Genomic DNA, 23769 nt, shown 5'->3' with positions numbered 1-23769 from the left:
ACAGCACCACACTTTGCAAAGATACCCACGGGCCCTGTGAAACCCAGCTCTGAGGGGGTAGAACAAGAAGGATGAACAACAGATCCAGTGACATGACACATCTCTTCAGGGCAGGAAGCATTTGTACCCACTGGAGCTTTGGGGAGAATTTTAATATAGAAGAACGTAATAAAGGAAACTGGAATTTGTCCAGCCACTAGGGATTAATACCATTAATCTTAATAAAATCCCATAGCACTTTCTGTAATGCAGATAAGTTCTTTGAACTAGGTTTAAACCCAAGGATTTTGGCTAGAAATGTGGAAAGAGAAGGTGTAAAGAATTTAACAGTAGAGTTTATTACACAGGAGGTGTTGAATTTGTAGAATATGATGCCTTTGGCAAACACAGTAATAAACAATTGACATGTGCAAAGGATTGCGAGGGGAAGTAATTTACCAGCAACAACAACAAAAGTCACTGTAAATGAAGCCATCACGCAGATCAAACAGGAACCTTCTGCTTTGTATTTCCTGGCTGCAGACAAGCAGATGTTGCAGCAACTTTTTATGAGTGTCAGACTTCCAAACCATTACAACCGCATCAATCCCAGGTTATTTAGAGACTGTAACTAGCAATCTGGATTGAGTGTGACACATGCCATCAAAACCTTAGGTAAAACTTTAAAATTGCACATTTTTCTCCCATGGCTCATGAACGTTAGCATCACCCTTTGGCTGTGAAGCTGTTGAACGAAGTAGCTGGCTTTGACAGTTTCTTTCTCTGCATGCCAGATTTTTGGGATCCCAGTGTGGAGTGGTTGAAAATCTCCCTCGGGCTGTGTGAGATGGCTATCGCAGAGCTACAGACCCCATCAGTCAGAGCAGCACCTGGAAGTTACACATTTGACCATCAAAGTCGTTTGCTGTTCTACCCATACGCAAATCACCAACGATATCCAGGGTGTCCATGGTGGCATGAGGGATAATGTCGATTTCCACAGGATTTTGGTGAGATAATTGAAGATACATTAAAGAAAGCATTTCTAAACAGAGTGCCAAGAGTTCTCTGAGATTTCTATTTTTAGTGAAACATTTTAAGTGGTTTTCGGCAAGTGGATTTGCAATTGAGAGTAATTTGAACACCTGGAAAATGCAACGTTTAATTGAGCTGCTACTGACTGTGCGTCATGGCCTCCTTTATGTTTTACCAGAACCCCAGGAGAGGCATGCTCATGTGTGGTCTCATTAGCAGATTGACTGCTTCTGCTCCGTGTTTTATTCCTCTTCTCTTCCCATGGGAACCTTGGGCTGTCTGAAGAGCTCCAGAGAGAGTTTGGCGATTTTCAGAGACAAGTGCATTCTTTACCTTGGTAGCCGCTACTCTTTGTAACAAGGGGTACTGAAGGAAAAGAGGTTTTCTTCATTACTCCAGTTGTATGCTTTTGTATGGGTAGCTGTGAATTTCTGGATCAAATAATTCCATACTTCTTAAGTGTTTGGGACAGACTAGCTACAGGCTTATGAGCAGTTCCCTTCAAATAGGTATAACCATATTTTATTTTCATACTGGCAATGACCCCAACTAATACCTTCCTAATCACTGCCTGCTGCAAATTTCCTTACATTTTTGCCATTCAGAATTTAAGCCAGAGGACAAATAAACTGGTGGGACTTCAAAACTGACAGCTAGATATGTGGCTGATGCTTTTCCGTATTTTGAAATCTGTTAATTTTTAAGCTATAGCAAAAGAGGCTTTGAATACATAGTTGATCCAGATAATTTGTATGGCGCCATTTCAAGTGAGTTGGCTGAAGAGCTCTCCAGATCTTTGATGAAAGTAGGTAATAAAACTTAAAAAAGTATCATAAAGCTGTCTAAAGTTTTCCCCATTTTTTAAAACTATAAACAGTGAGCAAAGAAAGTAGCTAGATGTCAATACTAGCCCACATAATGGACTAGCAAAACCTTTCAGTGAAGAATGACAGCATACTTACCAATATAATTGCAAGAAAATTGATTTCACTTACCGATGTCCCACTTTAGCAGATTACTTCTGTGATAAATAAGGAAAACACTGTTAAGGTAACACATTTCGTTTTCTCTGGAAGCATTAGTCACTCTGCTTTGCTATGGCTGAATAGTGCCACGTAATACAGACCACATTCAATCAGCATGGTCCGTATTAATTGGATTGAAAAGTTCACAGATGACGGATGTTGAAACATTGGTCATCATGAAAGAAGGATGTTTATAATGAGGCCTTCCACAGATTGGTTGAGTCACACAGCATTTAACACGGGATTTATTAGTGATCCGAAATAAAGTGCAGAGTTTAGCTGGTAAAAGTTGCAGATAGTGGGATACCAATAAACATGAGCGTGGGTCACTACCACATACCAAGCAGGGCCATCAGATGAAATGGTAATTCAATATATACCAGCCTTACTGGGTTGCAATCAGAGTTTGAAGAAGCTACAGGTCATTTGCAGTCTGGCACTTAAACTGAAAGCTGGGCACCGAAAGCAAATTTGTTCAATAAAGGAAAAAGAAACACAGCAAACGGGATACCACAGAATTATATTTATGTTGTACATTTGTCTTCACATTGCAACATCCACATTGTTCATTTTGTGACAAGTATTTCTAATAATTTTGAATAGATATTTACTGTATAATACATTTTACCAAGAGGCACTTCCAGTAATTCTGGCGAAAAGGAGCTTCATTATAGTGTCTAACTTACAAAACAGTAAAAATAAATAATGTTTATCTAAAAGATTTTTTTTCCTGTACAGAATCTATTTTGTACAAAACATTTATCAGCCATTAACTAAATCACTTAACAAATACTTGTGAAGAGAATATATTAAGTATTGCTACATGTATCGAGTGCAAGATACTAGTGAAAGGAAAAGAATTATTCTGTTTATGAAAATCACCTAAAAATACAAGGCCTTGTTCCTGAAGTGTTTAAAAAGGAGAAGCTTGGTTACAACAATATTGACAATATATAAATATAAATTAACGTATGTAGTACTTAGTGAAAAGAACACTGTGTTAAAAACTGGCGTGTACAAATCCTGAACAAGATGGCACTTCTCTGCATTGCCACTTTGGCTGGCAGTTATTTTTTAAAATATTGCTTCAAAAGAATTATAAAGGTACACAAACCCCTTTTCAAATAGAGCCGTATAAAATTACATTTCCCCCCTTTCTCTCTCCTTTTGAAGTGAAAAAAATCAAGGAGGGATTAATTTTGAAGTACATGTGTGGATTGCGGAAACTTGCTACTAGAGCCGAGTCTCAATGAGCATCATGAAATAACTGTGTCTGAGGTGCAGTGCCCCCAGGTAGCAGGCCAGGAGTCAGACTTCATAGGATAGGATGTAAGATGACCAAATCCCTCAGTGTTTTCCGAAGTAGAAAAACATTGGTCGGCCTTTTGTGAATTTGAAAATAGCAAATTTGTATGATTTGGCCCCAAAATCTGGTGGGCGGGCAACTGCTTCAATTATATCGACACATCCAAAATTTTCACTTAGAAAGGGGTTTTGACCTTGGATTAATTTCTTGATTACTTTCACCAAAATGGGATTATTATTTTTTTAATCATATCTTGTACGTGATATACATTCTTGCATATTGTTACCCAGATGGCCAAACTGTATTGGAAAACAATTATTTTTGATAGGTACTACTTCCACAACTGGAGGCAAAGATTACAAAATGTGTTTCTGTTGGAAAATGTCCGAGATGTTCTTCTATCAAAAGCACTAAAAAGAAAAAAAAACTGCCACCCATCAGTGAAAATGTTAATCTGTTAAACAAACGTAACCTACAGTATGAATCATGTCGTTTTAAAAAGTGAACTTAAATGACTTTCCGTCATGCAAACATCTTAGATCGATTACTCAAGAAAAGACGACTTAACTTTAGAAAAGTAATGACCAAATATATGCTGACATGATTGAAATATTAAAAATATCATCAATACCACATAGCAGCTGTTATTAACGCTGTCTTTGATCTTTTAGGATACCATCTGCAGTACTGAATTAAGGTTTACAAACATCTACAAATGAAAATTTTGCATTCAAATACAGATTTTCATTGTGTGTCAGAATCAGGTAGGAACTTTGAAGAGGAAAGATAGTTTTAACAGACAACGGGCTTTTTACCTAAAGTAGTATGTACACACATGGCAAACCCCTGTTTTCTCTCTGATCAGACTACAGACCATTTTTTTTGCCCCTTTTTATGAAAGCATGGGGGCAAAATGACTAGGGTTGAGGAAGAAAAGAAAAACCAACGACCAACCAACAACAAAACCCAAAACCCTCAATCTCCTTTAAATAAATATTTAAAAGCAAAGAGCAATTGCTAATTCACATTAATTGTTTGTAAGTGTTCGCTGTGGTAAAGGAAGACAGTGTCGAAAACCAGAGCCTCGAAGCCCGCTGCCTCGGGGCTATCGCTGCGAGCAAACCACGTTGAGGTGGGTATAGAGTTGGATTACATTACACTAAGGTATTTCTCCAGCTACTTCGACAACAGCCCTCCGAAATTCAAAATTAGGCATTTGTTCTTTACCTCTCACCAGCTCCTCCCCCCGCGCCGTGCCGTGCCGCCCGGGACCCCGCGCCATTTGCGGGCCAACGGTGCAAGCGCAGCTCCCTGCGCGAGCCCGAGCAAAAGCAAGCTAACGCATGCCTGCCTCGCCGGGGCCGCAGCACCCGCCGTGTTTTGCTTATTTGATCTGATTTCTACGTTTTTTGAATCAGAAGAGAATTCAATCGTAAAAGGATACACGGTCCGCAGCTGTGGCAAAGTCCTTTATACCTGCTCTTACGCTTCCGTACAGACTGAAAAGAGAAATATTTGGGTTTCCCCCTCTCATTCACTGCCCAGACACACCACTTTCCACACCTGCAGATTTCAGTGGCGCTCTTCCGTGCACGCAGATCCCATATGCCAGCCGCAGCAGAATGAGTCTCATCTGCTGTCCCATTTCCACGCCTTGGACATACTGCAAGCACGGCTTTGGAAGTAAGAAACAACTGGCACGGACTAGCGCCCTGAAAAGCTCAACTGAAATAAGTTGGTTTTTTTTTTTTTTTTTTCCTCCTCTAGCACCAAGCAAAGTTTTCTTTAATGAGGGAGAATTAAACTACTTCAGTCAAAAATTCTTCTTGGTTTACTATACCCTTCAGCTCGACAGACGACGGCCAAGGCCAGTTGGTTTTACCTGAACTCACCACCTTCCAGAAGGAATAGTTTTACATGTGCAAGCACTCGGGGAAATTTTTGCATACACCTCAAGTGATGTTGGCAAGCTTTCAAACTGCACAATGCTTATTGTTGTTTCAGTTTTATCAAAGTAGTATTGTTAACTAGCTCGAGCTTTTGCCCACCTTTGTTGTCATGAAAATGGACCCTCTAGAAATACACCCGCACTCTTCTGCCCGCAGGCTCCCGAGGAGCTTGTATGGTCCTAAAAATTCCGGCAGGTGCTCACGTGGGTGACATCTGCATCCTGCTGAGGAGGCGTGATGTATTTTTCATCGAGAGAACACCTGCCTGCCAGGAAAATCCTATTAATGGCCTCTGAAAAAATCATAATTACGATGTAAATGGAGGATAACTCTCATGCTGCTCCCTCCAACACTGGGATTCAATAACTACCACAGCAGGGGCTAAAACCCTGCTTTGATTTATCTGCAGAGGAATGTTGTTTTGCTAAATGAAAGTGATGAAATTCAAAGAAAGATTTATCATACTAAGTTCCTCCCAAAAGTACTGGTCCTATTTTGCTCTAATTCAAAGTTTGCCTCCAATAATCAATATTTTTTGCTAGTTCTTCCAATGATTGCTTAAGACAGCTGTCACCTAATTTTAATTGTTCCCCCATCTATTCAAGAACACTTAACATGCATTTTCTTCAGGAGGCCTGGACACTCTTATTTGTTGATTCACCTAAAAATAAAATTAAAAAAAAAAAAGATTTCTCCATCCTACTTAATCGGAACAATTATCCTCTCTTTAATGCTGCCACCATTTTGACTAATGCTGCCACATCAAACAGTAATTAAACCCCCAGAAATTCCATGGTTACTTCATTCCAGTGGAATTACATTTGATTTTGAAAGAAAAGGAAAATTGTGTGGCGTAAAGTCTTTTTCATACTGGACTACAATTTCCTTTTCTCTTCCCTACAAATTGCCAGTTTGACTTTCTCCCTATATATCTACAACCCCATCAACTGGAGGACTAATTACACCAGTGCTGTGCTGCCAGCTGAGGAATACCCAAGTTCTCAGGCCGACGTCCAGGCCTGAGACTGGAAAGGGCAAGCAACCATCCGTGCCACCCTCCCAGATGCGGTGCCTGCAGCAGACCTGGGAGAGGCATGTTCTCCGCTCTGGGCACCTGCCTCCATCTAATCTTCCACCCATGAGGCTGTCGGACACTTAAGAAATTCTCATACTCGTCCTTAAATTGAAACCTTTTTTCCTTAAATGCATAATGCTGGAACATCTCAACCACAACTCATTGCAAAAATAATAGCAAATATTATACATTTTTATGAATTACAGGTTCTCCGACATTCAAGAGCCTGTTCTTTCAGAGAAAGAAAAGCCACAGACTGCCATTGCTGCCCTCCCAACCTATTGAGCGCTACATCTATCAGATGGCTCAGCTCTAGAATGAACCACAGCACATCTGCGCTGCTTCTCCCACACTTGAATCAGCTGGTGCATCTCCCCGGGGTATTTCCTGGTCAAGCACCTTGTGCCTTCTGTGGATCGCGGCCCTGGGCACAGCTGGGTTTGCTGGGCTGCCCGGCCCACACTGACTGGCACATCTGGCTGCGGCTATGGAAAGTCAGTGAGAAGGTGGACTCAAGCCTGCAACCACCTTCATCGACAGCAAAGCCCTCCCCATCACCAGCACAGGATCACACCGCACAGACCAAGCAGGATGTGCCAGATAATTAATGAGACTTTGCACAAGTTCTTTGTTAACACCTGGGACCGACCGCAAACCTTTTGCTCCATTATACTTATGGCAAAAGTTTCAAAAGTGCCTAAGGTTCATTTTGGAAACGGACAAAATTCTGTAAGATGCCAAGTCCCACTAAAAGCTGGTGGGGCTCAGGCTGCCGAGTACCCAAACTGGCAGCTGCCCCACAACTGCTCAGCTCACAGCTCAGCAGCACAGGCACGGCACTGGGTGCAAATACGCCCGGACTGGGGCACAGGGTGGGCAGTCCTCCTGGGCTGCACCACTGACTGGTGCTCAGTCTGGCAAGATCCTTGGCTTCTCCATGCTGCTTTCTACTTTCTGAATCATTTCTGAAGGAGGAAAGATGGAGGCAGAATTTCATAAATTTTTTGTATCTAAAAAGCAGACACGTTTAGGAGAACTTTCTAAAGAAAACAAATGAACTTAATGTCCAGCATGGAAAGCATAAAAAGGGACTTGGGTACAGAATTTGCTTGAATGCCAAATGGCACTTTTAGAAGCATTTATCTGAACCTTTACAGACTTAACTTCCTTCTAAATTCAGACCATCAGGATCCTAAGAACTTCTAACAGTAGAACACTAAGGGTAGAAGTCCCAAATGCATCCACTCAAAAGGTGCTGAGAAATCGCAGTCTTGGATTTTAACTTGATGATGAACGCAAAGAGACGTTCACACACAATGCCAGGGTAAAAAATGATGAACAACTATCCTTGCATTGTTAACAAATGCATTCTCAAATTACATCTGCCCTGGGAACCATTTACTGCCAGTACGTGACCGTCATTTGCTATGAGAGCCAGCACCCTGCACAAGGTCGCGGGGAGGCCACTGGTGACACACAGCCATTTCCCCAGCCTTCTATAAAGGATTTCACTCACGGAGGAAGGGAGTTTAAAATGCTGCCAAGAGCACAGTAGAAACCCTTTTTCCTAGTAGATAGATTCTTGCAGCTCACTTCTGATGTATGGCTTGCAACATCGCATCAAACACCATCTTTCTACTGGAGGAGGCAGATGATTTTCAGAGATGAGTGTCAACACGCTCGGTACATTAGCTCAAAACAAATCAAGCAACGCCAGGTTCCCTCAGGAATTAGAGCATAAATAGTAAACTATGGCCCTTTGAACACTTCTAGACACAGGCATTTTTGGGTTCTTGGAAACTAAAGTCTCAGACTCCTCCTAAAAGAAAAAGTAATAACATAAATAGTTTGGGGCTTTCACACTCTCTACTTCCTTGTGTTCCTTCTGCGACACAAGCATAATGAGAGAAGTTATATTTCACAGTAAACAGCATGTGACTATCAAGGAAACTGGGAATATGGGGGCAAAAGGATTTATATGTGATTGCTTTTCTCACTGCACTGGGAGCTGCAAGTGCTGCAAAAAGCCCCCTATTTAAGGGAACAGCAAACTTCTCCTTGACTAGAAGGGAACCAGATGAGTCACCAAGTGACATTACAGTGGAGAAGACAAAATATCCAATCAGAAAAAAATAGTCAAATCTTTCTCTTCCTGTTTTTAAAGAACTGAAAACTAAAATACATACATTTTTTGTTACTGCAAAACTCTGTTTGAAAGGGGCTTGCTTTCTCTAGTATATAACAAACCTCTTTGCCTACTGTATACACCGGAAACCTATATCAATATTGTAAACATCGCACCTGAAATCTTGAGGACTTTGCTGATAGAATATAATTATTTTTCTTTTCTTTATTTTTTCCCAAAAATATTGTACAAGCTGTGGTTTATTTGGGGTTTGCAACACCAAAGGACTGCGCAAAGCAGAAAACCATCAAGGTCTAGCCTCCGACAGGTTGGTGCAACTGCAGGTCAAATGTTTTGCCTCCTCTGGAGTAGAAACTATTACAAAACCCCCTAAAATATTACTTGCTTCATTACCTACTAAAAAACCCCCAAAGCAAAAAAAAAAAAAAAAAAAAAAAGTATTCACGTGTTTGATATAAAATCTCTCTGGTATTTTCTTTTGTGTTATATTTAAGCCAGCCTGGGAAATTTCCTGATCACTGCCTGCCAGAAATGCACTGCAAAGACTGAAAATCAGATTCATAAGGAGTGGACACCTGCAGAAACTGGATTCTATTAGTAACTATTTGGAATGCAAAAAACAGTCACCCCTTACCAAATTAACGACTCCTAGATACTTCAGCTTCTTTGCTGGGTACTCCCTTCCAGTCTGGATAAAATCTACAATCATTCTGATTTTCAGCCTGTCGGCAATTCCTTCACTGTAAAAGACCTGAGTTAACCAAACCGTACCTACAAACAGGCTTGCATAGCAATGCAGTAACAATTTCTGACAGTTGCATTGGCAATACAGAAAGAAATATTTACAAATTAGAAGCTGACACATTTTACCTAAGGGCAACAAAAAATGATGACAAGGAAAAATATAATAGTTCCATTTCGGCACATTTTTAGGATAATTTTTCTTAGTCCAACGCTGTGCATGCCTGCTTAGAGGGGTACATGGAACTCCACTTGCAGGATTTCACCTCATTCTTGAATGCCTCTTTGTAATTTTACCAACTGGGCACCCACTAACACTTTCTGCAATAACTTCTTCTTTTCTTCTTCTAGCAAAGGCAATATAAAAATCAATATAAAAAATCCAGTCCCAGCGCTCATGCACTGAAAGTGGAGGAAAAAAGTGCTTGGAGATGTGACTTTTTAAAGCATCTCTGTAAGTTTAATTTTTAACGGACAGAATGAGGCATATTAAATTCTTCTCATACTATACGGTATGCATTTCACTTGTACAAGAAAACCCCAAATAAAGTGATTAATCAAAGTGACCAAAGAGGTGTGAAAACAGCGCAAGCTGGAACTGGAGGAGACTTGCTGAGATCTTGGAGACACCTTTTTTTCCTTGTGAATGAATTCTGCTATATCCTTTAAAATAATCGTGCAATTTGGATCTTTCTTTTTTGATTCCATTGACAAACACTACATAGTTCTGCTGATTCAGAGCCATGCTCTAGAGTCACTTTGTCAAAAGGCTAATGCCTTCGCTACTGGTAAGAGTAAGATGGGACGATATCAGCAAATGCAACCTGTAAGAAACCAAAATCCCGTTTTCCAGCAAAAGCTCACTCTATCGGAAATGCAAAGCAAAAAGAAACTCTGAAGTGGTAACACACATGCTGATTGGCTTTGATAGAGAATGTTTTCCAACATTTTTTGGGAGGTATCAATAGGATCATGAAATACGGTGAATGCGTAACAATAGCAAAAAAAGTGACGGATGCAATGTCAGAAATTTAACATAGAAAGGACTTCTACATGCTCTTCCTTTCACAAGCATTCTTGCTCACACAAGCAATCCTCTTCTTGGCAAGGGGCTGCAGGATCAAAATATAAAAAGCATACGTAGTCAAATGATTTTTGAGAAATACTGAACTTTATATGTATCATTCTTTTTGTGGGAACAAAATTCTAAACTGTGTGGTACTGGTTAGTGCTGCCAGTCCCAAAGAGCATTAATATTTTCAAGCCTTGATCCGGTAGACCACTGGCTTCCCAGAAGGGTCTATACAAATTACTCAAGACTTCATTTGTTTAGTGGGTTTGGAAATGGCTACACTGTATAAAAATGTTTTTGTATTTATTTTTTAAAAAAATTAGCTTTACAAAAAAATTTTCCCTTTTTTTCTTTTTCTTTTTTTTCTTAAAGATATCATTATCTACAGGAACCCATAAAAATTTTTCCATATTTACATCTAGATAGCTAATCATTGACAAATATAATATCGTGAAATAAAATATTGAAAGTGAATATCCAACCTTTTAAATAGACATTTGGCTCACAGCATAAACAACAGAGAAAACAAATAAACAGAACAAACAAAAAAAAATCTGCTCTTCTTACAGGCCTGATCTTTTCCTTTCTCTTAAAAAAAAAAGAAAAAAGAAAAAAGAAAAAAGAAAGAAGAAAAAAAAAGTATATTGGTGGGATCAAACACGCTGCTTCTAAGGAGAATGCCAGCAACAAACTGCTCCCATCCAGCACCTCACACTGAAAAAACAAGTTCTCTGAAGCTCATGTGAGTGGTTGCTGAGGCATACGAGTGTCCAGCCAACTCAGGACTGGCACCTGTCCACCACGCTGCTCCTATTGCACCGTTTGCCTTTTATTCTGAGGAAGGGCATGGCCCTCACCCCCCCCTTCTTTTGCTCTCAAGAGATGTAGTTTAGCTTCGTTCTTAAATGATATATTTGGCCACTGATGCACGGAGGCATAAGGTTAGGGTAGAAAGATGACAGCGTGCCTCTGGTTTCCGAGTGCGTACACACATTTGCTCTCTGTCCTCTCCTGCCCAAATACACACGCTGCCCCACGCAACCATTCACGCGCTCAGAAGTATACAGAGGGCCAGGTCCCATCGAGAGGAACAGACCAGCATGCCACACAGTCCCTCGTAACCCCCTTTGGAAAATAAATTTCCTGGCACATCCCTTTCGCCAGCAGTGTGGGAAATGCCGAGGAGGAGGAAGAGGAGGAGGCACAACCCGCACAGCCAGCTGGGGCCAGACCAGCAGCCCGGGCCACCGCGGCCCTTGCTGAAAGGCTGCTGCCTGCAGCTGGAGTGCAAACTGGGACTTGGAGGGCTATGGGGAACGCCAAGCTCCTCAAAATGCTCTCCGATGCTCCTGTGGGAACAAATTCTCTAAAATTCAGGCCTTCTGTTTGTTGTCATGTACTGGGACATGTGCTACAGCTAGTGTAATAAGAACTCAAACTATGCTATATTACATTACATCCACTCACACTCGCAAACACCCCCTCACGCACACGTATATGTTGGCAGGATATATCAGCATTCATATAAAGCTTTGGAACTTTTATCCCTCAGCATTAAGAGCAAAAGCTACTTAACTGGTACCTTACTGTTAACTGCAAATGTGCTTCAGAAGCAGCATTTCCTTAGATAACTTTCTTCTGTAAATATCACAGTGACCATAATATATCATTAAATGTATTTTGCTGAAGTGCGCAGCCAATAACCCTGGCTATATATATATATATTTATATAATTCCACCCACTCCCAAATATCTTTAAAGAAAGTCTGTAAAAGCCGGTGTCGCAGTGTGAAAGCTTCCTTGAGCATAGGAGTTTAAACAATGTACCTCACCATAAAAAGGAAAGAGAAACAAATTAAACAGCTGTAGGCGCATTATCCCATACTTCTACAGTGTTGTGTCTAAATGCTGTGCTGGCTTGAGAAAGAGTCTGTGCACGAGTCAATCTGTCTTAAAATACTGCTGTAAATATTGTCATTGGTTCGGTTCTACAGTTGTATTCTCCTCTTCATCCCTCTTAGGCTTCCCTTTCTCCTCCTCCTCTTCCCTGATGGCCTGGATTTGTTCTGAAGATTGGTGCAGCGTGGATTGGTCTGCGCCTTGCTTCTCTGTCCCGGCTAACCTCTCCTCGTCCTCAATTACTTTCTTCCACATTTTATGGTTCTGAAGCAGGTGTTGAGTGATCTGACAGTAGATTTTCCTCCTCTTGAACTTCTTCTTTCCTGTAAAATACCGTGTGACGTTAACGTACTGTTTTCTGTGAGAGAAGAAGGAAAAGGGACTGAAGGTGTAGGAAGTAACAAGGTGTACTATGACATATATGAACTCCATCAACAGATTTCTAAAACCTCAAACTTAAACAGTCTTAAAATTCAGAAAGCTATGCCTCTCCAGACCTCTGGGAAAGCAAACTGGTTTCCTGCACAGTTTGAGCCCCAGCTTCATCCTATCATCGGCTGTGTGCTGTCCCTGACTATGCAGCTCACAGAGACATCTAGTGCTCGAGTGATTATGCATAAAACATGTTGCTGAGCCGTTTCTGCTCATTTTTTTATGCACTTAAAGTACATAAAAAGTACTTAAAGACTCTGATCAACCTACTGGATAACACACATTAGCCGGCAGTGTGCGCTTGCAGCCCAGAAAGCCAACCGTGTCCTGGGCTGCATCAAAAGAGGCGTGACCAGCAGGTCGAGGGAGGTGATCCTGCCCCTCTACTCTGCTCTGGTGAGACCCCACCTGGAGTACTGCGTCCAGCTCTGGGGGCCCCAGTACAGGAGAGACATGGAGCTGTTGGAGAGAGTCCAGGGGAGGGCCACGAAGCTGATCAGAGGGCTGGAGCACCTCTCCTGTGAGGACAGGCTGAGAAAGTTGGGGCTGTTCAGCCTGGAGAAAAGGCGGCTCTGGGGAGATCTAATTGCGGCTTACCAGTGCCTGAAGGGGGCCTACAGGAAGGATGGCGAGGGACTGTTTATCAGGGAGTGTAGTGACAGGACAAGAGGTAATGGGTTTAAGCTGAAGGAGGGTCGATTTAGATTAGATGTTAGAAAGAAATTCTTTACTGTTATTGTGGTGAGGCCCTGGAACAGGTTGCCCAGAGAGGTTGTGGAGGCCCCATCCCAGGTTGGATGAGGCCTTGGGCAACCTGGTCTAGTGGAGGGTGCTCCTGCCCACAGCAGGGGGGTTGGAACTAGATGATCTTTAAGGTCCCTTCCAACTCAAACCATTCTATGATTCTATGATTCTATATCAAATTCTGTGCCCACTCCCAATGGATCCCTGCTGACTGCCCTAGAAAAAAAAAAAATCCTCATTTTGTTTTCCTCACATTTTACCTCTGATCTGAGTTGTAGAAGGATAATGAATGAGCAAGCATTAGTAATCGAAGGAGGGAACCCATTCCTGTGTTCCCTTTTCAAAGTCAGAGATTTACCACTCCGCCATCGCAGTAGAGACGACCTTAAAGCCCTTGCACAACATTGCTTTGGCAACAGAGTCTGACCACTGAAGAAGCAGTCAGATAGCCAAACACTATCAGGGAGCTTGCTTGTCTTTGGTTTTGAAGCATCAGTCCCCTGCTGTTAACCTATAAAATGTTTTTGCCACTGAGTTCTCATGGCTCCTGACGCAGCTGCACTACAAGTGTTTTGCTGTCTGAAGTGTGTTTTTTTTCTGTGTCAGTATAGCCTGTCCAACACAGATTGTTAACTCCTTAACAGTACAAAGCTTGAAAATTTTTCCTGGTCATTAACAGTGGCAATGGCAGTCACAAAACTGAAATAACAACCCCTCCAAAGACAACTGCTGATTTCTTTTTTAAAGAAGGTGACGTAGAGGAATGTTTTGTAGCAAATAAATTTGCGTGGATTAGTACGTGCAGGTTGCCTAAAGTATGGCTGTGTCAGGATCCAAAACATTTAGCCCTTGAAGCTTTTGAACTGGAAACAAAGAGCTTTTCACTGAGCGCAGACCAAATCCAACTCAATCCTTCATTAGAAAGCCCTTGGTTCCCTGTAGGAAACCTTCAGGTTTAGCACTAATAAGAAGCCCCTACCCTGCCAATGCCTCAGCAGGACATTCTCTCCTGGGTTTCCCGGGTGACCCCACATCTTGCTGCTCTCTGCAGACACCAGCGAGCACTTGCTGTGGTGTTAAAATTTGTCTGAACCACTAAAGACTGAGCCTGTTTAATTCTTATACTTGCATCAGAACTTTGGGGGAATTACCTGCTCCTGTATAATAATAAAACCGATTTTAAGTTGCCTTAAGGTTTTATAACTCTTAAATTTATCTCAACTGCTTTAGCGAATTATGAGGACCTAGGTGAAGTGTTTTCTGCCACAATTATATTTCCACCTGCCTAAAAGGCATTTCCATCAAGAAAAATATCTTCACCAACACCTACACAGCCCTTAGTATCTATGCATCTGACATCTCAACCTTTTATTTTGTTTCACTGAGAAAGTTTAGAACATCCAAAATTGTGTTGATCATAGGTATAAATTTCTAACGACTTGTAAGACCCCTATATTAACACAAAAGATGCCATAAATTCCTGATTCAGATCCACACAGTCACAGAGAATTTAGGGAACCAGAAGAAAACAGTTTGTAACATGTTGGTATGATCGAGAAGATGAGCACCTCATGTTTGGTAAGAAGGAAGTAGGAAGAATTTGTTTGGATATTTCAAAACTTCTCATACATTCATTTCTAAGGTTTTGAAAAACATAAAAAGCCTAAAAGCACCAGGTTGAATAGTAAAGTACTGTCATGGAGTAGAATGTGAAAAAGAAAAGAGAAAAAAACTAAAAAATGGTCTGTTTTCTATGCAACAAGGGTTATTAATGGTCTGTGCTTTTAACCTGAAAGCAGCATTCTTGGACTTCACTAGCAGTGATACAGAAGATAAGTGAATACAGAAATGAGGTGCAAGGAAACCAAGGATTTCAAAGTAAGGTAAGACACTCCAGTGGATAAACAAGAACATCCTTCATCTTTCTTTTTAATACAGTAATATCACTTTCAGGTTTTGGGGTCTATGTTGGTTTCCAATTGCATATGCTTTCCCCTTGGTAGGCAATTCCATAAATGCCATTCTGGCACAGAAACGTAGTTCCACCTGCTATTACACAGCTGATAGATCACAAGGTGCTAAAATAAACCTGTCTGTGCTATATTACTTAATGTTTGCTGTTCTCAACAACATTTTTAGTGCATGTGAACTTGCTAAACTTGAAATATGTGCAAGCATGTGTGTGTGAACAGCAGCAATGATTTCTTAAATACAAACCATATATCCCTGGATCTTACCAGGTATAAAAGGTCAATTCTGAACATCAAGAGACGTAGATTTTAGTTCCATGTCCTTATGTGACTTATTGCAATCATCAAATCTTTCCACTTCTCAGCTTCCCCAACAGAAAATAGGGATGATACTCAGTAGGGCATGAAAGTGTGTGGGAAAGAACAGAAAAAGTGAGGCTGTTAAGATCAAAAGCTATGTGTCAGTATTTCACTAGTGCACTTAAGGCTGGTGCTTCCTAGAAGGATTAGATATATGATCAAGGGAGAGAAAGATGACCCAGAGGAAGGAAATAAAAGAACAGTAGTAGGAAATTCAGAGGGAGGAGGAACACGAAGAGAGGAAAAGGTAACGCATACAGGATTAAAGTGGTAAAAGAAACAGGTCTACAGTTGCGGCCTTTTCCCTTAAAAATTACTTCCAACAAGTTCCTGAGATCTTCTTTCAAGGTACAAAGTTTTCCTTTCAGTATGACAAATGTCGGCACTGTTGCCCTTCTGGAGGAGAGGCAGGAGACTATCACCAGCTTTAGTTACTGATTAGCCAGAAGGGCCAAGTGACACAGCTCCCAGCACACAACACAGCAATGTTCAGTGCTGATTCTCTCTCTACTCCTCCACAGATTACCTTAAAGAGATTTGCATTAAAATACTTCCATTGCTAAAAACTCTTTTACTGCATCAGCATCTCAGAATCTCATTCTGTTATAACTGTACATCATGCTAACTCATGGAAATGAGTGCTTTCCTCAAAAAATCTTTTCCCAACCATCCTTTCTTCAACTGAAATTGTTGCAGTCTACTAACATCAGTGCTGAAGTAGTCTAAAAAGCCCTCATGCACAGGTGGGTGATCCACGACCATAAACCTCAAATGAAGGGAGCAAGGAATAGTAGATATGAACAGCAATGCGTATCAGTCCTGAAACCATGGAGCGTCTCCATTATCAGCGTAACTGGCTACATGCCAGCTTCACCAAGGACAGCATGGAATCACTGTAACTCTGGAGAGGCCCATGTTGAACCTGACTAGCTCACGGTCTCTATGCTTTTATAATATGGCTGCTTAGTTTGTGGTCACAATATGGAACTTGCTCTGTCGAAAAATACGTGTGAACAACTTACTGGATTCAGCATTTTCACAAGTTTCCATTTCTGCTGTTTCTTCCTCTTCGTGCTCATCGGTGTCTCCTGATTCATCATTATCTTCTATCCATTTTCCTGGCATCAGCCCCGCTGAGTCATAGGAGTTACATAGTGGTCCCACAATGTGAGTGATGAAAGATTCCTGGAGGTGTGCCAGCTGAGGAGCAGAGCGATCCATGAAAGGACTGATTGGCAAGCCCAGGCTAGCCTCTTCATCACCCTGGAGATGAAAAATAGCGGTAATTTCTCTGAAGTAAACGAAACAAAGCCATGTCACGAAAAGGAGTAATGCACATCAAACCAATTAAAAGTGATGAAAGAAAAATAATTCAACTCTAATGCTACTTCCATAGCATGACTTCCATGCCAGCATGACATTACTACAGTGCTATCACGTCAAATGGGTAATTGAAGTTACAGCTCTTTTCTTGTAAGAGGACCCATTACTGATAGTGTGAATTTAACAAGGATGTTAGTTGATGACACAACGATGCCCATCGCCCTTGTCCTGTACTTTACATTGTGAGTGTGAAAATTTGAAAATAATAATTTTCTTTCTTACTTCACATTATTTTCAAAAAATCCCTTCTGATTTTGTGTTTGTTAGGTCACAACTACCTTGTAATCATTCATCTGCTTCCAGGGAACAAGACTGAACTTCTACAAGCAAGGGCTATCTCGTTGAACTAGTTTTCTTATTAATTTTGTCCTTACTATACATAACATGGAGATATCCTCTTGGCTTTGGGTCATAAGTATTTGTTTCCTGGGACTATCTGAATGATCCCTATGAAAACAGGGATTACTCAGCAGCAGCAAATCTTTCCCATAAAGCTTTTGCTAGTTTTTCTTGGAGATAAAGGGTAGAGGGGAGGTATAGAAAGACTTTTTTCTCCCTCCTCTCACAATGTAAAAGAAGGTAAAACTTTCTTGCAGAACCAAGTCTGATATATCACAGCGAAGTTTCTAGTGACATCAATGAGTTTTCAGCTGAGTAGACATGTCAAGACTGGATGCCACCTCCCCAAGAAAAAAATCCAATCCCCCTAATCAAGCCTGATATGCAAATTAATGTTTTAATACAATAGAGAGGTCTATATTTGAGAATATAGATTGGAATTTGGAGGGACATTTTCAGTTTCCATTATGTTACACATTGCCCAAATTTATCTCCTTGTAACCTAAATTTTCCAAAAGTCATGGACAATGTATCTGGTCAACATCCTGTTGATATCTGGGAAGGCCAAAGAATGAGAGTTAAATTTTGAATCATGTACGACATGTCTCATTTCCTTGTGCTTTGTTTTGTTACTTTTATAATAACCTACACCAAAATGTTACGTTTGATCATTAAATGCAAAATATTAGTGTTAACAAAACACTGAAACATCCATTCTTGAAATAGCAAGCAAATTAAGAAGAGGTGGCAACTCGCTCTTTACAGAAACACATCTGAGATTTCCTGGTTGTGAGCTGTCAGTAGCGGGAAGAAAGTTGACTATTGAAATGTTTACAAGTTCTTTTTTTCATGTTCCGTTAAAACATGATTTATTATGTGAAACATCTTGCAGTGCCTTTTTTGATTCTTTTTAATATGTCTAACCTGTCTTCAAGTAAGTATGCTGAGCATGTGGAGGGAAGAAAACAAAGCACACTGTAACAATATGACACAAGATTTTGAATGTTTCTGTGCAACACATTTTTAATAAGGAGTTTTTATTTATATGGGAGTTAAATTCTTCAAAGTGTTTATTAAAGGAAATTCAAAAACAATATTTCATTATTTTCACAGCATAGGTTGAATGTACATATGTAAGCTTTTTGATAAGAATTCTAGAGAAATTCAAACTCCTCATAAAATTCTCCTTTTTAGAAATGAGAAAATGAAAACTTTTCCCTTCTCAGAAAAAAATCTGATGATCAAAAGCATGGTGAAGATGGTTTGATACACCTCTCATAGCATATTAAAGAAAAACGGACTTTAACCTAGGTTAAATAAATTGAGAATTTAGCTTATCCTACTGAATGCCAAAAGTAAGGCCTAGGAAGAAAATGTTCTGTTTTCAATACCATCAGTATTGAAACCAAAACAGGAAACCCACTGGGACGTATTGATTTCTCAATACAGTGAATACACATCTTCTATTAAAACAAAAACAAACCCAAAAATCCTTAATATCTTACTGGCTACCTGATCTCTTGGAATTTGCAAGCCAAGAGTTCAAATACATTTGCCCACAATCCCCATGCTAAAAGGAATGCCATTAACAAAGGTAACATATGTGGTATTCTGAATCAAATTTTGCAGAGACGATAAATATAAATTTTTTTTTTTTTAATTACAAGATTATAAAAAAGATAATCTCCAACAGTGCTTTGGAGCAGCTTCCAAGAGCATGAAAACATTACTATCACACCTTTCTGACTGATGGAAAATAACCCAGATTCCTACTGTGGAACAGATGATAACATCATTCTCCCATAAGCGTTCCTCCCAAGCTTGATTCAGAGCATACTATCCAACACTTTGATGATACTAATGTACTGGAGCACTTACTGCCCTCTGACATTAGTTATGTTGGATCAAAGGTGAGCCATATCATATATCTGATTAACAGGTTTTGTTTGCGTGCAGTAGTCACCCACATGAGTTTGGCAATGATCATAGCTAACTGAAGTACAATTTGTTGGGAGAATTGTAATGAAAACAGATAAATATGAAGAAAAGCGTTTCCCGAAAAAAAAATTTGGGAGATGAAGGGACTCGCTCTCTTTCTCTGAGAAAAAATGAAAAGAAAAATTGAACCAACTATATATGTAATATATACGTAAGGGTCACTGTTCTTTCTTTTTCTCAGGAGATCTGAAATACATGAAGGAGCTGCAGGTCAGTGTCTGAATTTTGTCCCTTTTCCCATTTCTTTACATACTCCAGAAGGCAGCAGCAAATCTTGGGTTTTTTTCCAAATTGTAAGTACAGTACATTTAAGGGAAGATGAAAAGGCTTTAAAAGGGATTAGTCTGTGACTTCAAGTTACTGCACAGCCTCCCTGAGAAGTCTGTGGGGTGTCTGGTTCAGTGATTTAGCCTGCTTGCTTCCTCTTGAAAAGACAGGATGTGGAGTTTAGTCTAACCAGCACATTCAAAATATGTTCCCACTCAGGAAAATGAGGAATAGTGTGGGAACAGCCCTGTCCCTTGCACTTGGCAGGGCTAAATGGGTTATAATGAGAAAAGGTTTAATTAAGGGCTCCCTTACACCTGGCAGGAGAGGACCAGTGCCTGACTGTATTCCCAGGTCTTCATAAATCAATTTGTAGCTGTCCTCCTTCCTCATGCTACCAGCTGAGCCTTGCATAATTAGTGCAATTGTACCGACAAACCTTCTGAAAGCTTAAAGTGGTGTCTTAAAAACTAAAGTATGAGTCAGGATCAACATGTAGGGAACAGATATGGTTAGTCTGTGATACATTGAAAGTCAGCGTTACAGTCGTGATCAGTACTTAAAGGTTTTCTGTGTGTGAACAGAGACATGGCCCACAGGGAAAAGAATTCCTCTGCTCTGTTTAGATCATCTCAGCAAAGATGTTGTGTCCAGTTCTGGAGACCACATGTCAATAAAAATGTGAGCCACCTGGAATGACTGCAGAGGAGAACAATGAGAACCAGCTGATGTCTCGAAAAGACATAGAATGAAGGACAAAAAGATAGTTTGCACTAAAGAAGACTGAAAGGGAGACATGATGACTGCCAACAGGAAAAAAAAGAGGAAAGGAACACTTGTTAGCCATGTCCACTGTAAAGGTATTGACAGACTGGAAGAGTTAAGCCTGCAGAAACCCCATCATCACAGGTCTTTGAGGACACATCAGAAGTTTCAGTGACAAATGGACTTTCACTGATCCAGCAAAACTGCGAACTAGTGTAACTCTAGCCATCCCCTTCACCCCCATTCTCTGTGATATTCACTCACCACCAGCACTAGCATGCTGCAGGACTGTTTAACACAAGACATGCAACCAGCAGATACCACTTCGGACATGCATTTATCTACCTGTTCATAAAACTCATTGACAATGCCTTCTGTCCACTGCAGATGCAAATCTTTGCATTTTGCAGGCCCATTTATGTCAGCCAGTTTGATGCACATTTGGCAAACCAGCAAACGGTCGTTCTCATTAGTCCAGTCAATTCCAACATCGTCATTCACCTAGTAGACAGAAAAAGGAAAACCATGACAGTAATCATAGGTAAAAGAATGCATCCACAGAGGAAGTTTTACCCTGGGATATCTTACAGTATATTTAGCTATTTAACAAAATCACAAGTGTAAGCAGGTGAGCTAACCCAAGGCTGGAATTTACAATCAGCTGTAGAGCAACATGTAAAAAGAAAAATAAGTGAGAAACAATGAACATTGAGATAAATTATGAGAAATTAATATTTAGTAAATGATGTGCCTCTTTGAAAGCATTTGCTAGGAAAACAAACAAATGCAATCTTACCATGACATTTTCCAAGAAGTTACTACCTAATTGGTGTACAAAGATAAATTCCCATGAAATGCCATGCTGATTTAACTGCAGTGTGACGATGCATGTAACAAGCTTATTTCCCTATTTGATCTAAGTATGTCTGAAAGTAGTCCCTATCTTTTTCCTTTTCTCTATTTTTCCCATACCTCCCACAATAAAAAGTGATATATACTATCAACTGTTCTAAAATAAAAGTGTCACCTTAAAGAATCACGGAAAGGTTGAGGTCAGAAGGCTCCTTTGGAGACCATCTAGTCCAACCCCCCTGCTCAAGGCAGGGCCAGCTTGAGCAGGCTGCTCAGGACCATGTCCAGTTTAGTTCTGAATATCTCCAAGGAGAGAAACTCTACACCTCTCTGGGCAACATCTTCCAATGTACAACCCCCGTCACAGTAAACATGTCCTTTCTTATTTTTAAATGGGGATTCCTGTATTTCAGCTTGTGCCCATTGTCTCTTGTCCTGTCACCAGATACCACTGAGAAGAGTCTGGCTCCATCTGCTTTACTCTCCCCATCAGGTATTTATACACATGGCTGTATACCATCAAGTCCCATGGACTTGTGTATGTCCAGTTTGTTTAAGTGTTCCCTAACCTGATGCCATTCACTTAGGATAAGTCTTTACCACTTCAGACTTTTTCTCACGCCTCAGGGTCCTGAGATTCCTGAAGCCAGGTCTTAGCCACAAAGAGTGAGGCTGAAAATGCATTGAGGACTTTGGCCTTTTACATCTCCAAATGGTCAGCGTTACCAATCTTTACTGCCATTAGCCACATTTTGCCATCTCAACCTTTTCTCCTAGAATATCTCCTAGCGTGGGAGGGTCTGTCTTCTACTATCCACTTAATTTTCAAAATTCAAATCCCTCCTTGAAACACAGCTTTGTCAAGCTTGCAATAGTTGAAAATGGATAGAAAGTTGTTGTGCTATGACTAGATCAAACTTCCACGTCCTCTGTCAGCAGGTCCCCTGCCCCATACGGCAGTGGGCTACATGGTGAGGGCTTTGCTTTTGATGTACACGATCCAACATAACTAATGTCAGAACAGTAAATGCTCCAATGCATTGATATCATCAAAGTGTCGGACAGTGAGTTTCCTTCATTATTTCTTCTTGGTACTTTCCAGACTGCAAGTTTTCTGGTGGGAGGATGCTTACATGTGTTTACACTGACTTCAGTACAGATAAAGAGAGCCTCAATATACTAAACTACAGTGCAGCACCCAATCAATAATGTGATCATTTAGAGCTAATTTTATCAGCTACATCACCTCCACTCATATACAAACATGTCAGGTCTGCTCTTTGAGACCACTCTGGTACAAAAGAGTTTTTGCCAACTAAACATAAATAATCTCTTTTTAAAGGTAGCAATTACTCTAGGAAAGCCAGGCTCAGCCACAAGCACTGGCTAATAAGTTCACCTTCTCCTCCACCTTCTATTCCATGCATGACCATTTGACTATTCAAGCATTAAGGAGAGAGAAGGAGGTTAACAGATGTCCTTACAAATCTATAGCGAGATGGCAGGACGTGATACATTAGACTGTTCTATTTATCTGCAGTGTCTCAGGTATCACCTTGCTTGGTTACAACAGTGGTTACACCTACCGTTGTCCAGCCTGATAGATTTAAGACAAATTTAGTTTTCAATATCCACAATTTACACCTAGTACTTTGGTCAAGCTTGTCCTCTTCCACAGTTAAGACAGTTAATCTCTGTGACAAAGCCACAGTAATCACTGATTTAGCCTTTTTTATTCGTTACTTATGTTCACAGAAGTGAAGGTTTTGCTCCAAACTGTCAAATTCAAAGGATGTATTCAGACATGAATACATGTGCTTTATTGTTTGTAGCCCTGACAGATGAGAATCTGTCAGTACTGTTCAATATTTTATGAGGAAATTAGGCTGATGAAAATCATAGAATCATAGAATGGTTTGGGTTGGAAGGGACCTTAAAGATCATCTAGTTCCAACCCCCCTGCCATGGGCAGGGACACCCTCCTCTAGACCAGGTTGTCCAAAGCCTCATCCAACCTGGCCTTAAACACTTCCAGGGATGGGGCCTCCACAGCCTCTCTGGGCAACCTGTTCCAGGGCCTCACCACAATAACAGTAAAGAATTTCTTTCCAACATCTAATCTAAATCAACCCTCCTTCAGCTTAAACCCATTACCCCTTGTCCTGTCACTACACTCCCTGATAAACAGTCCCTCACCATCCTTCCTGTAGGCCCCCTTCAGGTACTGGAAAGCCGCAATTAGATCTCCCCAGAGCCGCCTTTTCTCCAGGCTGAACAACCCCAACTCTCTCAGCCTGTCCTAATAGGAGAGGTGCTCCATCCCTCTGATCAGCTTCGTGGCCCTCCTCTGGACTCGCTCCAACAGCTCCATGTCTCTCCTCTACTGGGGCCCCCAGAGCTGGACGCAGTACTCCAGGTGGGGTCTCACCAGA

At 40.8% G+C, this 23769-nt stretch overlaps 1 protein-coding gene across 2 annotated transcripts in view; it reads right to left on the bottom strand.

The window, feature by feature from the left end:
- Positions 1-2541: 2541 nt before the first annotated feature.
- Positions 2542-23769, bottom strand: part of PDE3A (phosphodiesterase 3A) — a 277695-nt gene continuing 256467 nt past the window's right edge. For both annotated transcript variants that reach the window (XM_054824716.1, XM_054824726.1), the window contains 3 exons: positions 20831-20986; positions 16756-16996; positions 2542-12550 (listed from right to left, as the gene is read on the bottom strand). In XM_054824716.1, coding sequence (XP_054680691.1) covers positions 12303-12550; positions 16756-16996; positions 20831-20986 — 645 coding nt within the window. In that variant the 3' untranslated portion in view covers positions 2542-12302. The remainder of the gene's footprint in view (positions 12551-16755; positions 16997-20830; positions 20987-23769) is intronic.

Source organism: Grus americana, chromosome 1 (genome assembly GCF_028858705.1).
Source record: "Grus americana isolate bGruAme1 chromosome 1, bGruAme1.mat, whole genome shotgun sequence".
NCBI classification, from domain to species: domain Eukaryota; kingdom Metazoa; phylum Chordata; class Aves; order Gruiformes; family Gruidae; genus Grus; species Grus americana.
The sequence above is the reverse complement of the archived record's forward strand: the minus strand, read 5'-3'. Positions and strand labels throughout refer to the sequence as shown.